The 14,063-nt window shown below is 37.9% G+C and overlaps 1 protein-coding gene across 1 annotated transcript; it reads right to left on the bottom strand.

Annotated features, from left to right (window-relative positions):
- LOC101635948 (leucine-rich repeat transmembrane protein FLRT1-like) lies at positions 1-13,021 on the bottom strand. The gene is made up of 3 exons (XM_004673808.1): positions 12,833-13,021; positions 7,398-8,299; positions 1-448 (listed from the first exon to the last, which is right to left on the bottom strand). The coding sequence occupies exons 1-3, from the start codon at positions 13,019-13,021 to the stop codon at positions 1-3; spliced, it is 1,539 nt and encodes a 512-aa protein (XP_004673865.1).
- Between the last annotated feature and the right edge of the window lie 1,042 nt (positions 13,022-14,063).

The raw sequence follows: 14,063 nt of genomic DNA, 5'->3' as shown, positions 1-14,063 counted from the left end.
CTAATCTATTTCATAATCGTAGTAATCATCATCCATGTTGACTCTGATGCTGGAGTGCTCCTCCAGCTTTGATTTCTTTTTGGTCTCCTTGTTTTTCTCGGTCAGAAGTAAGTGATGCTCACAATGCCTCATGATCTTCTTGGAAGACATCCAGCTCTCTCCCTGTCGTTCAGCTGGTGCTGCACATTGTCCTCCCTTCACGTCTGTGCCCTTGGCCTTCAAGACCTCCCTTGCTCTTAGGAGACTGCACGTGCAATTCCATGGGTTTCCATCCAGATACAGGTGTCTGAGGCGAGGCAACCCCTCCAAGGCTTTGAGGTCCAAGGCAGAGATTTTGTTGTTCCTAAGGTTTAGAACTTGAAGCTGTTTGAGGTCCTTGAGCTCCCTCTCAGCAATGTCTCGAATGGCATTGCCTTTTAGGTCCAGCCTGGCTAAGGTTCGCGGGAGCCTGCGGAAGTATGGAAGCAAGACAAGAGAGGAGGTCATGACCATCCGTAACTGCCAAGGCAACTCGGACTGAACACTCACCTTTTCTAGACATTTCTATTCTGTCTGAACAGACTTTGTTTTGAAAGGTTAATTATAAATGCAAATCTCAGTTTTTTTCTCTAGGTCTTAAATCCTTACATGTTTTATTTTCTAATCCTTTGATTTTTCTGCTCTCTAGTCAGGAAATTAATGAATGTGTAAGCACATTCATAAGAAAAACACTAAATTCCGTATTATATATATGTAATATGCTAGTTTCTGGGGGACAAGTAGAAATAAGAATGCATATATACATATCAAGCATAACTGAGGTTAAAGAGGATAGAATAAAAGAAAGAGCCAAATTTACTCAATAGGATACAGCGCTAACTTTGCCTGTTCTACTGACTATTTATGTGAGTTTAAGTTAGTTATTTAGCTTCTTAAGGCTTCTTATTTTCTACCCTACAAATGGATGTACTCAGTACACGGAAGTCACGATGTTAGCCAATGAGTTTGTCAAATTTTCTTTTAGACAAATATTTCACTTCTGGATTGGTTATCCAAAAATTGTAGCTGCTCTTAGTAGTAACTTTTTAAAAAAAAAAAAATCTGAAAAAAAAATAAATAAATAAAATAAAAAAAAATCTGATTTGTGGCACAGCAGACCTCTCCTGTTTTGCCCACTGCTCCCCTCAGCAGTGTACTTCATCCATCTGCCTGTTCTGCTTGCTACTCTGTCTTCAGTGAACCCTCTCACCACCCCTGCATCTCTCACCTGTACCCCAGTTCTGTATGCATAAATAAATAAAAAATTTTTTAAATCTGATTTTCTGATTTGTCACACAAAAGTCAGAGGCCTTCCTATACACAACCAATCAAAAGAAGTGGAAATAAAAAAAAATCCCCTTTTCAATTAAAACAAAAAGAATCAAATACCTGGGAATCAACCTAACAAAAGAGATAAAAGACCTATACAAAGAAAACTAAAAAGCACTGTTAAAAGAAATACAAGAAGACACCAAGAAATAGAAGGGCATCCCCTTCTCATGGATCAGGAGAATTAACATTATCAAAATGATGATACTACCAAAAGTGACAAACAGATTTAATACTATCCCAATGAAAGTCTCAATGACATTCTTCAAAGAAATAGAACAAATATTGATGAGATTCATATGGAATCACAAAAGACTTTGAATAGCCAAAACTCTCATGACTAAAAAGAAAGAAAATGAAGGCATCACAATGCCAACCTTTAAGCTTTACTATAAAGCCATAATAATAAAAACTGCATAGTACTGGAACAAGAACAGACACACAGACCAGTGGATTTGAATAGAAAACCCAGATATAAACCCACAGGTTTATGGGCAGCTAATCTTTCACAAAGATGCAAAGAAGATACAATGGAACAAAGAAAGTTTGTTCAACAAATGGTGCTGGGAAAACTGGGAAGCTACATGCAAAAAAATGAAACTAGATCACTGCCTCACTCCAGTCACAAAAATCAACTCGAAGTGGATTAAAGACCTAGACATAAGAACGGAACCCATAAAATACCTGGAAGCAAAGATGCACAAAACACTACATGCCATACACTTCAGTAAAATCTTTGAAGATACCGCACCTAACACAACGATAGTGAAGGAAAGGATAAACAGATGGGACGATGTCAAGTTAAAGAGCTTCTGTACAGCAAAAGAGACATTACAAAACACAAACAGACATCCCACGGATTGGAAAAATATTTTCTCACTCAAAACTAGTGATAAAGGATTGATCACAAAGATATACAAAGAACTGATAAAACTCAACAAAAATAAACAATCCCATCAAAAACTGGGCAGAAGAACTAACAAGAAACTTCCACAAAGAGGAAATGCAGATGGCCAACAAACATATGAAAAAATGTTCAACATCACTCATAATAAGGGAGATGCAAATTAAAGCACAATGAGATACCACCTCACCCAGTGAGAATGGCACATCTTCAAACAACTAGCAACCACAAATGGTGGCGAGGATGTGGAGAAAAAGATAAATACATAACCTTTTGCAGCAACATGGATGGAGCTGGAAAGGATCATGCTCAGTGAAATAAGCCAGAAAGAAAAGGAAAAATACCAGATGGTTTAACTCATAGCAGAAGTATAAAGGACCAGGGGAGAAAATAATAATAATAATAATAATGCACAGTTATATACCAGAGACATTTTATAGGGGTGGAGTGGAGAATGGGATCAAAAATGGGGCGAGGGGGAAGAGTGCATTGGACTATGGTAATGTCACACGGGTGATTTAGTGATGGGAAGCCCACGGGGATTACAACTGAGATGGGAAAAGGCACAAAATAATGTAAAAATAAACTATTATAGGGCTCTCGCTGGTAGCACAATGGGTTAAAGCACCGCATTATAAAACTCTCTGAAGCCACTGCAGCACCAGTTCAATCCCCAGCCAGGGAACTGACCCGCCTGCTGCTACCCTGAGCAGTGTACTTTGTCATTCTGCCTGTTCTGCTCCACATTCTGACTCTGTTGAATCCTCCCACCCACCATACCTCTGGTCTGTACCCCAGTTGTGTAAGCATAAATAAATAAATCTTTAAAAAAATAAACTATTATATTATTAAAAATTTTAAAGGAAACGAAAAAAATCTGACTTCTGTAAACAGGTAGCACGGATTTTCAAACAAAACATATCTCTAGAAATGCTATATATTCTGTGGGTAGTTGTTTTTAGAGCAAACAGAGATACTCTCCATGTTGCCAGTAGATGGCACTTGAGAGTTAAGATAAGATGTTAACTGCTTTTCTTAGGTGGTGGAAAGCTACTCTGGATTTTAATTATCCAAAATGGATAAAGAAGAGATAACTTAAACTTGTTCACTTCTCTGCAGACTGGTGAAATATTAAGTAGTAAAAAATGAGATTTAGCTCTTCGCATTCTAATGATTCTAGTACATTGTTGACAGTCAATTTCGGTTGTTAAAATTTCCTGGCTCTGGCCCTCCCTGGTGGTGCAGCGGGTTAAAGCATAGCACTGAGAAGCTAAAGCCGCTTCCACATGCGTTCGAGTCCTGCCTGCTCCGGAAGTAATCACATGGTGTAGCAGACCTCTCCTGACCCACCCGCTGCTCCCCTCAGCAGTGTACTGGTCGATCTGCCTGTCTGTTCCCCGCTCTGTCTCTGGTGAAGCCTCTCACCGCCTCTGAGCCTCTGGCCTGTACCCCAGTTCTGTATGCACAAATAAATAAATCTTTAAAAAAAAAAAAATTTCCTGGCTCTGCAGTTAATCCTGATTCTACCACTTACTGGAAATCTGACCGTATAATTGAGGCTACCATAGCAAGAGGGAAATTTTGGAGCAGAAGTAAAGGGGGGCCCAATGGATTTCAGAGAAGGACCGTGGTGCCGTGGTAGTGGGCCTGGTGTGGTGACCTACATCTGAGGAGGTATGAACCTCTATCACTAAAACATATACAGTGTTGAAACTGAAGTTACCACAGTAAAATGTGATATGGGGCCCTCCGTCAACGGATTAAAGCACAGCACCATGAAACTCACTGCAGCCGCTTCACCCCGAGTTAGATCCCTGCCACGGAGGTAATCCACATGGCGCAGCAGACCTCTCCTGACCCGCCTGCTGCTCCCCTCAGCAGTGTACTTTGTCCATCTGCCTGTTCTCCTCCCCACTCTGTCTCTGGTGAATCCTCTCACCCACCACACTTCTGGCCTATAACCCAGTTCTGTAAGCATAAATAAAAAAATCTTTAAAAAAAAATGATATATACAAATAATATTATTTTCTATGTTAATTAGCATATTGAGGTAAATATGGTAGATACTTGAAAATATGTACATAGAACTATATGCCATTATTTTTTGGATAGATGTACAATGAAGGATGGACAAAAGAAGGGATTTGAGAAAAACAGTTTGTGATAGAAAAGGTTGCTTGTGTTTTAAGTTCATAAAAAAACCTGAATTTTAAAATACCGTTTTCTATATATAAGGAGGATGAAAATAAAATGGAAAGGTGAACTGTTTAAAGATCATTAATAATAGTCTAAAAAGTCAAATATAAGGACTAGATCTTATTGTGTTTTAATTATTTTCGGAAGAAAACTTTTTGGTTCTTTTTTCCACTTTCTAACTCAAGCAAAAGGTGGGGAGGCGGGGGTTGTTGGAGATGAGTTCAAAATCACTCTCAAAGCTGACCAAGGTGTTTGACAGAGCACTCGATTGTACGACTTAATTTAAACCTCAGAGGGAAAGTCCACTCCCAGCTCATTTTCCTGCCATACTGTGGTGCTCACTCATATTCCTGCTGGCCATATATCAAACTCATCTGCAGCGCTTTTTAAAAATAACAATGCCTAGTCCCCAACCCTAGGGTCTGGGCATGAGTATGCTTTTTAAAAGGTTTCCAGATAAACTAATGTGAAGTCAGATTTTAAAATTGTGGCTAGCTCAGGCTTGCAATTCCATTATATACTCTATTGGGTAAAAGCACTGTACTTTGTGTAGTCACCTATTAAACACTAACACCCTGGCAGGAGTAAATAATTAAGCTATTTTTTAATCATTAAACTTAGCAGGATCACTTCACCAAATGCTTTCTAAAAGTCACCTGAAAGAAAACCTGAATTCACATTCCCAGAGTTGTTAAGTCCTGAGCATCCTCCTGTGATGTCATCATTCCTTGCCTTTTGTATGAGTTTGCATTTTATCCATGATTTTTTTTTCTTGCAATAGAAGCATGCAGCTCTAGAAAATAAGACTTGAACCACTGTAGAGAATTTATTTAAATAACAAGTATTAGGAGTCTTGAATCACTGCAGACCTGTTTTTGCCATAGAGCCTTTGAACAGACTGTTTGGTCAAGAACATTTTCCCCCTCCTTCCAGTCTTTAGTCAGAGCCAAATTTTTCAGGAGAGTAACCAGCCTTATCCTATTTAAAATCTCAGCCAGATGCCCCCATCGGGCACCTCCCACAGGGTCCTGAGTCTGGTAATCCTGTCCTTTTTTGTTATGGTTAACCATACACCTAACAACACCTACGTGTTACAAAATATGCTTATTTATTGTGCTAATTGTCACTCTCTCTAGAATATAAATGATACAGAATAAGAAGTTTTTGTCTTGAATTACACCTATGTATCTATCCCCAGTGCCCGATAAAGTACCTGGCACATGGTTAGTGCTCGAAATATATTTGTTGAATTAAATCAATTATCTGCACATGCTTGTACATTAATAGAAATTGATTACTTTCAAGCCACCTTTAACATATATATATTTTAATATACTGATTTCAGTTGGAAGAAAACACTTTTGCGGTATAGTTACCATACTATATAATTTTTTAAAAATCCTTTTTTCAACTAGAAAAAATGAACATGTGTACATATATATTAAAGATAATTTCCATCTCTCATTGATAAGAAAAAAACATTGTAACTAGTGAGGAAAATAAGTAAGATTCTGTAGAAACTAGAAGTTGGTGGCACAGGGGTTAAAAGCCCCAGTCCCTGGGGCATGAGTTCTACCCCCAGCCAGGGAGGTGACCCTCATGGCACAGCACAGTCTCTCCTGTCTCACCTTCTACTCCACTCAGCAGTGGATCTTCCTGTTCTGCTCCCCACTCTGTCTCTGCTAAATCCTCTCACCCTCTGCACCCCTGACCTACACCCCAGTTTTTGTATGCATAAGTAAATTAAAAATAAACATTTAAAGAAAAAAAAATCTTTTAAAAAAGATTTTTTTATTTATTCATAGAGAACAGGGGTACAGGCCAGAGGTGCAGGGGCATTGTGAGAGACAGAGTGGAGCAGGCAGATGGATGGAGGCTGAGGGGAGCAGCGGGCTGGTCAGGAGAGGTCTGCTGAGCCATGTGGTCACCTGTGGGGCTGGGGATGGAATTTGCACCAAAGCAGCTGCCGCTAGCTTGCAGTGCTGCATCCTAACCTGTTGTGCCACCAGTGACGGAGGGCCCGGAGAAAAAGATTTTTAATTATAACAATAGGGCAAGAAAACATGTCCCCCATAAAGTGTTTAAAGAAAAAATAATTCTTTGATAGCTATGTAAAAATAAACAAATCCTCTTTTTAAAGAGAATAATATTGTTTAATTCTTCTACTGTTTTTAGATCCTAATTTAAAATGTAGATCATGGATTAACATTTAAACAAATGGCATTCAATAACATAAACACACACATAGATTATGACATAAGTGGGAAAGCTACATAAGTGGGTATAAAGGGAGGAATACTTTATGTGTTGGAGTAAGAGAGAGAGTGTGTGTGTGTAAAGGGGGGAAGAGAGAAAAACAGAAACAAATAAGACTGACATGGATGGACTGATACACACAGACACACGGAGAAGTAAGAACTAGCTAAGTCCTTAATAGGCCACAGCATTGAGAAAAAGAAGAAGTTCCCAAATATGCAATTCAAAATAAATGTAATATTATAATATAAGGTTGTTACCATAACTGTGATTTCCCCCTTATTTTCTCCCATGTCTGCTCTTTTAGTGGCTAAGCACATGCCTAGTTTGCCTGTTAGTTAACCCAGGTCAAAGACTTAGAAACGAAAACACACTTTTTACCAGTACTAACCCCATACTGTGTTTGCTGGCATACTTCCAAAAGCTGCCCTGCATATTTTCAAATCTAAATGTCACTTGCCGCTTTGTCCTACATGCAAGATAAATGAAACTCTAGCAGGATTCAGTTTGAGGGCTAGAGATTGCAAATCCCTGTTTAAAATTTCTGCCTCTAATAAGGCTGAACCCTTGCATAATCTTAATCTGTCCATTGATGTTTGCTCTAGCAAGTTGTCTTAAATAGACATATTGTGCCAATTGTCCCAAGATTGGGACAATTTTATAATACTTATGATAAATGACACCGCTCACTCACCTCAGAGGAATGGATAGCAGTAAGTTCTGCTCCAGGGCCAGGTTTGAGAGCTGAGAACACCTCTGCAGAGCTCCAGCTTCAAAGACACTGACGATGTTGTTGTCTAGAAACAAGTGTTTCAGGTCTCGGAGGTCCTGGAAGTCTTGCACTGTAACTCTCTGAATCAGATTATTGCTGATGTCAAGTTTTTGTAGTCTTGTTGGCAGTCTGAGGGGCAACATTTGAAGCTGGTTTTGGGATAACTCAAGAGTAGTTAAATTGGCAAGGAGTTGTGCCCCATCAATGGAAGCAAGTGCATTTTTTGACAGGTAAAGATGGGAAAGATTCTCCAAGTGTTTCATATCTCGAAATCTTACCACTTTGAGCTGGTTTCTCTCCATCTTTAAAGAGAGCAAAGACTTGGGCAGATTATTGGGAATTTTAGTTAGAGAGTTTCCACTGAAACTGAGAAATTGCAAAGACTGAAGAAACGCGAAGAAGTTAGCTGGAATTAGATGTAGCTTATTATTTTCCATGCTCATACGTGTCAGTTGGGGAAGTGTCAGTGGCCCAGCTATGTACTCAATGTTATTGTCATCCAACACCAAACTTTGCAAACTGACAAGGGGTGTGAGTGTTCTGGGAGCAAGGGAAGAGATTAGGTTGTTTTTAAGTTCAAGAATTTTTAATTTCTTCAGTCCTTCAAAATCCGATTCATGGAGGACGTATATTGAATTATCGTTTAGTTTTAATACTTGAAGACTAGCAGGAAGAGTACTGGGGACTTGTCTTAACTTATTTTTCCAGAGTTCCAATGTCTTCAAATTACTCAGAGTTTTGAAAGTATCATTTTCTACAGACTCTGTTCCACTGGCCAGCAGAATAAAATCTTCTAGAGCCAACATTTTGGTGAAGTTAGAGAGCTACAAATAAGGAATGAGTGAAGAGAAAGCAATGAATTAAGATTGTTGTAAGAAAAATTCCATCTATATTACCATTCTAATCAGTATTACTTATGTACCTTCAAGATCTATTAAAATTTTTTTCTTGGAAAAGGGTGAAAACGCAGGCTGTGATTATCTTTATTTCTGTATACTGAGTGTAAGATATCAAAAGTAGTTTAACAGTTTCACACACTACCAGTAGATATAGAATATTGGCCTACTTTGGCTGGATGCTCTCTGACTCAGCAAATTCCCTTCTAGGAAGATATGATGACAAATTGCACAATGAAGTATGCAATGGGATGTTCACTGTTGCATCATATCATAGTAAGCAAAAATTGAAATGATCTGGAAGTCTATCACCAAACGACAACTGTTACTAACTCTCAGGTATAAAGGATTATCACTGTTTACATTTTGCTCTGTTTAGACTTTTTTTTTAAGCTTATAAATGACATTTTACATTTTTGTTAAAAGTCTTGAAGCAATGTAAGTGTTCTAGACATTGCTGGTATAGGATGGGCTTATCAGAGAAGCATTGTCAATTGTTTTATATTTTGGAAACTCCCCAATTTTCACTTGACCAATAAAGTGCAGCTGTGAAAACATGAAGAGTGTCATGTGTGTCCCATCTCTGGAGAGGAAAGAGTCCTAATACCTACAGTTTCTAAATGTTTGGTTTAATTATACACTGAGATGTTTTATAAAACCAGGGAATGATTAATATTTTCAAAGTGGGTTAATTTAACATCACATATTTTCTAAAGGTACTTACTATATTCAGGGAGGACTTGTGATCTGGAATGTTGCAAATAAGTCATATAGTTCATATTCTTAACAGAACCCAGTGAAACATTGTCTTATTAAGCATGAGAATCGTTTTCTTTTTGTCATTGTCATTGCAGATTACTTTTGATTATTATTAAAACTATTAAAAATTTCTAGGTATTAACAATGTTTAATCTTTACAAAGCCATATATGTAAACATATTTTCTCCTCTTCATAGAGAGAAACTGAGGTTCAAGAAATTGAAGTAACCTCTCGTAAGTTTCTTGCTAGCATTTGGAAACACTGAACTTCCAACTCAGGTTTATCTTGTCCAAATACATGTATTTTAATCTTACTGCGATCAATGTACTTAGTTAAAGAAGGCAGAGTTTTGATGCCACCAGCAGTAAGGAAGACATGCATTGATTTTTAGCTTTTCAGTTGAGTTTGCAGGGCTGATTAAGAGAGAAAAATTCTGTTGGGCTTGTTTTCACTTTCCATGACCCAAGCAGAGGTAGAACCCTCAAGCTAAACTTCCAGGCTGCTGGCAGTCTCCTCGATGCTGCTTATAACATTTTAAATGTTGCTAAAAACATGGGAGCTCTTCCATGAGAAGATGTATGCATGCTTGTGTACTAGAAGCACTGTCCTCAATAGCCAAGTTATGGCACCAGACTAAGTGCCTTCATTTATTCATCTGTGGAAGCTAAATAGCCAAAAACAAACAAACAAACAAACAAAAACCAACAATAAGAAATCAACCCACAGCAAAGCACATCAGGAATCAACTTTGGACTTAGTGAAATAATTTATTGGTTACTAAAGGGAAGTGTGGGGAGGGCAGAGAGGACAGGGCTGGGAATATGAGATGGTTTGGTGAAGGCTGAGCAGAACATGTGTACATGTGGAAGAGAAAAATGTAACCCTAAAATAAAATTTAAATTAAAAAACTTGACATATTAAATGTCTGTTTATGAATAGGTCTGCTGGATAGCTGAATAAATCTGAGACGTGGGGAAAATACTATGAAATTCTCAGCTATGGAAGCCATCATCATGTTAATAAAGTGAAGTTACCTAAGGAGAGTGTGTGTAGTAAAAGGAAAAAAAGGAAAGGCTAAGAAGTGAGACTCTCAGAGAAGCTAAGAAAATTAGGAACAGTGGAGGAAAAGAAGCCTACATAAAAGATCTACCAGATAGGAATAATAAGGGCATAAAAATATGTGTCATAAGGGCATGGATTTCAAGAAATTAGAAGAGGAGAGTAGATAGAACTTGATAGTTGTGAATTAAAGAATAGATAGGAGGTAAGGGAAAAGCGAGAGTAAGTGCAGATTGCTCTTTCATAGAGGTTGCAGAGTGAAAAAAGAAAAGAATAAGAGATAGGAACAAAAAGAGAATTTTTTATATTATAATAAAAGGAATAATGTGTATAAACTGTCACAGGGCTTAGAAAAGAAAGAGTAGCTTATGACGTTTGAGAGGGGAGAATGAAAGAGCAAGAACCAGGGCATGGTGAGAGATAAATCAAGCACCTAGGAAGCAGATTGCTTTGAATAGAAAGAGGGACATCTCATCCTCTGGAGGAAAAAGTTTGCAGAATTAGATGGAGACAAGTTAGTACACAGTGAGGAGGAACTGAGACAGCAAGAGTAATAGCCTCAGTTTTATCACAATGTTTCAATGAAATGAAAGTCATCCCCCACACAAACACACACACACACACACACACACACATAAAGAGAGACTGTGATCCTTTCTAGCAGCACCTAACTCTCCAGGTAGAAGAGAAATGAAGACAGGATCACCATAAGGTAAAAACAAGACTGCTGAATTGGTGTTGAGATAATAAATTGTGGGATGCAAACCGGAAGGTGGTAGGAAAAACAGATAAAAAATGAACAGACTATCAGAAAGAACGTGGATAGAGTTATATATACATGTGTGTATGCAAACATATGTGTGCACGTGTATTTTTACATATTACAAATTATCCTATAAATAAGTAATATTTATAAATAACATATTTCTGTAAAATTATGTGCCTACTTTTGTTCTTTAAACCAAATAAGCAGCCTATACATTGTATTTACCAAATGCAAGCAAAATATAGTCATTTATATTTTATGGGGGTGGAGTGGGGAATGGGATCAAAAATGGTGGGACTATGGTGATGGCACACTGGTGAATTGGTGGTGGGAAGCCCACAGGGATTACAACTGAGATGGAAAAAGCACAAAATGATGGAAATATAAACTATTATATTATTAAATACATACATATATATATGTAGAGAGAGAGAGAGTCATTTAAAACTTAGAGTTTTTCAAAGAGAAATCTTTTTGTTCAAAGCCTTTTATTTTCTTCACAAAATAATCCTGTTGCTGTCCATCTTTCTGCTGGGAACTGTCTTTTGGAAAGTCAATTAACTGGGTAAAAATCAGGGAAGCAATGAGCTTGCACCAGTGACAAATAGGCTCTCTCAGTAATTGAATTTGACAAGAGGCATAATTTCATCTTGCTGGGATCATGGCCAGGCTTAACTGACACTCCAATGTGGGCATCTCAAGTCCTCAGAACAAATATTTAAGCATCTTGTCCTTTAACCAGGTGTCTCACTTGAATGCTGAGAGCTGATGGGGGTTAGACTTGTTTTCTGGCACTAGTTTAACAGAGGAAAGTAAACAGATGAAGCCTAGGCAATTGTGTTTGTTGAAACGCGAAATAAACGGCAGGTCACATATTTTAAATTCTGTGCTGATGAAAACACCTACATTTTAAAATTTTTTAACCAAATCAAAGGGGGAAGAGGTCTCTCCGTTGCCTCTTTTACTTGGATGGCACAACTGTCTTTCCTTATTTTAGGGTTTGGGTCAATGGGGAAGAAACAGTGAACCTGAAAGGGAAAAATCAAACCGCCAAAGACTTCTCTATATAGAAAGGCCCCGGGGTTACTTATCTGACCTGTCCTTCTTATTTCACAAAAAGTGAAGCCCAAAATAAAATACAAAAAAATAAAAAATAAAAAGCCCCAGAAACTCAGAATTTTTTTAACTGCCTGCCCGAGATGGCCACATCCCTAATTAGTGAGAAAATCAGAAGAGAGCCCTGGTCTCTTGATACCTTTCAAAACACTAAAAGCCTTGGAAAGTTCCTCATGTTATAAAAATGTCAGATAATTGTGTAGCATTCTTTTCAGTGCCCTCTGAATAGATCAGCATAAGGATCAAAGTCAGGATTCAAAACGTAGAGCATGAGAACTGTAGCAACACGACTGGACAAACACAGACTTCCTCCACTTTGGGTTCCACAGCCCCTGCACCTGGCTGGTTCAGGTTTTCTGTGATTCATTCCCTCATTCCCAGTTCATCTTGACCATCTTTATTAAAAGCACGTCAAGTATCATCTATCTTATATGGTCAGACAAAATTATGTGTCCTGGTGACATAAAATGCATATATGCTCTCAAAATCTTTGTTATTAAGAAGGAACCATTTCTTGACTTCCACTTTACAAAAATGTAATTAAAACTTTTGGAATAAACACTGGAATAAAATATTGTCATTAAACAATAGCAGAGGTATCTACCCTTGGCAATAATGCAGAGCAAGCAGGTAACTGGTGCTATTTCCAAACCCTGATTACCATCACTTTTAAGTTTTAATGATTTAAATCAAGCTTAACAACCTCTCTTGCCCCTCTCTTGCTTCACAAGATAAAACTGAGTGTAGAAGCAGTAGTTACCTGGAGGTGTTGAATTTTGCTGTGGCTGATGTAGAGACTCTTGGTGGTGGCCGGAATCCCTGAAGGTAACCCCGTCAACCTGTAGCATTGCACCCACTCTGCTGAATCACAGCTGCATCTTCTAGGGCACTCAGAATTGAAACCCTTGCTCAGAGAGAGCAAAACAAGGAAAGTGTAACACAGATACATCTTCCAAACAGTGCCTCTGAGCTAGCAGGCAAGTGTTTAGGTGCTATCTCACTCTTTATACAATGAAATCTGATAATAGAATCTTATGAATGTGTACTCTGTCAATGTAAGAAGACAGGAAAGAAAAATTTTCAATTTGCCTAGTTAAAATGTTAGCAACCATTACAAGGAAGAAGGGCCTTAAACATTGATAAGCTACCTTAATATCTCTAGGTGAGCAGTACCCTATGTTATTTATGGCTTAGAAGGCTGATCAGCAAACACCTCTATTATTTGTAGTTTCCTTGTTTTGTTAAATGTGACACTGGAGAATGAGTGGGAAAAGACAAAGAGCTGTTTTATAGTGGGCTGTAAAACGTTTGAATCTTCTGTGACCCTATATTAAAACCATTTTTTTTTTAGGACTATAGGCAGGTGTTTTCTTCTCACATTAACTAGTAAAGAGAAATTGGCAGGGCTTTTATTTATTGCTGTTCAAGTAACATTTTACTGCTAGGTGAACAATGGGTCCAGTGGAGGGGTATTTAGAGTAGAGATAATTTGTTCAATTCACTAATCACTTGATCCACACAAATATTTTAGAAAATATTTTTGTCATTCAAAAATTTTGCTAGTTCAAAAGAGAATAAGACATCAAAATGGGTCTGCTATAGTCATCTATTTGTAATAATGGAGGAAAAAAACCTCTACTTTCTTTAGAAGAATTTGTCTGCTGAAGCCTGATGAAGAGGAAAAAACTTCACTTGTCCTGGGTGCTCCTTTGTTGTGACCTTTGTCTTGCTATGTTCATTCCTGCTGAGAAACTTCAGAGCATTTTAAGCTAAAGATTATATTGAGAACATCTCCACCTGAGAGCCAGATATCTAAATTTTCTCAAGCTGTTCTGATCAGAAGATGGCTCTAAAGAAACCTTTCAAATATTGAAAAGCCTCTCTGATCTCTTAAACCTTACCTCTCTGCTACAATTTTCATTTTGAAACCAAGTTTCCTTGATCTATTGTATTTACCATTTTTAGAGTGAGGATTTTTATGCTTTTCCCAA

The sequence above is a fragment of the Condylura cristata genome, unplaced genomic scaffold, assembly GCF_000260355.1.
Source record: "Condylura cristata isolate star-nosed mole 26May11 unplaced genomic scaffold, ConCri1.0 scaffold00001, whole genome shotgun sequence".
Classification (NCBI taxonomy): Eukaryota; Metazoa; Chordata; class Mammalia; order Eulipotyphla; family Talpidae; genus Condylura; species Condylura cristata.
Note: the sequence above shows the minus strand (reverse complement) of the source record. Positions and strands in the feature narration are given on the sequence as shown.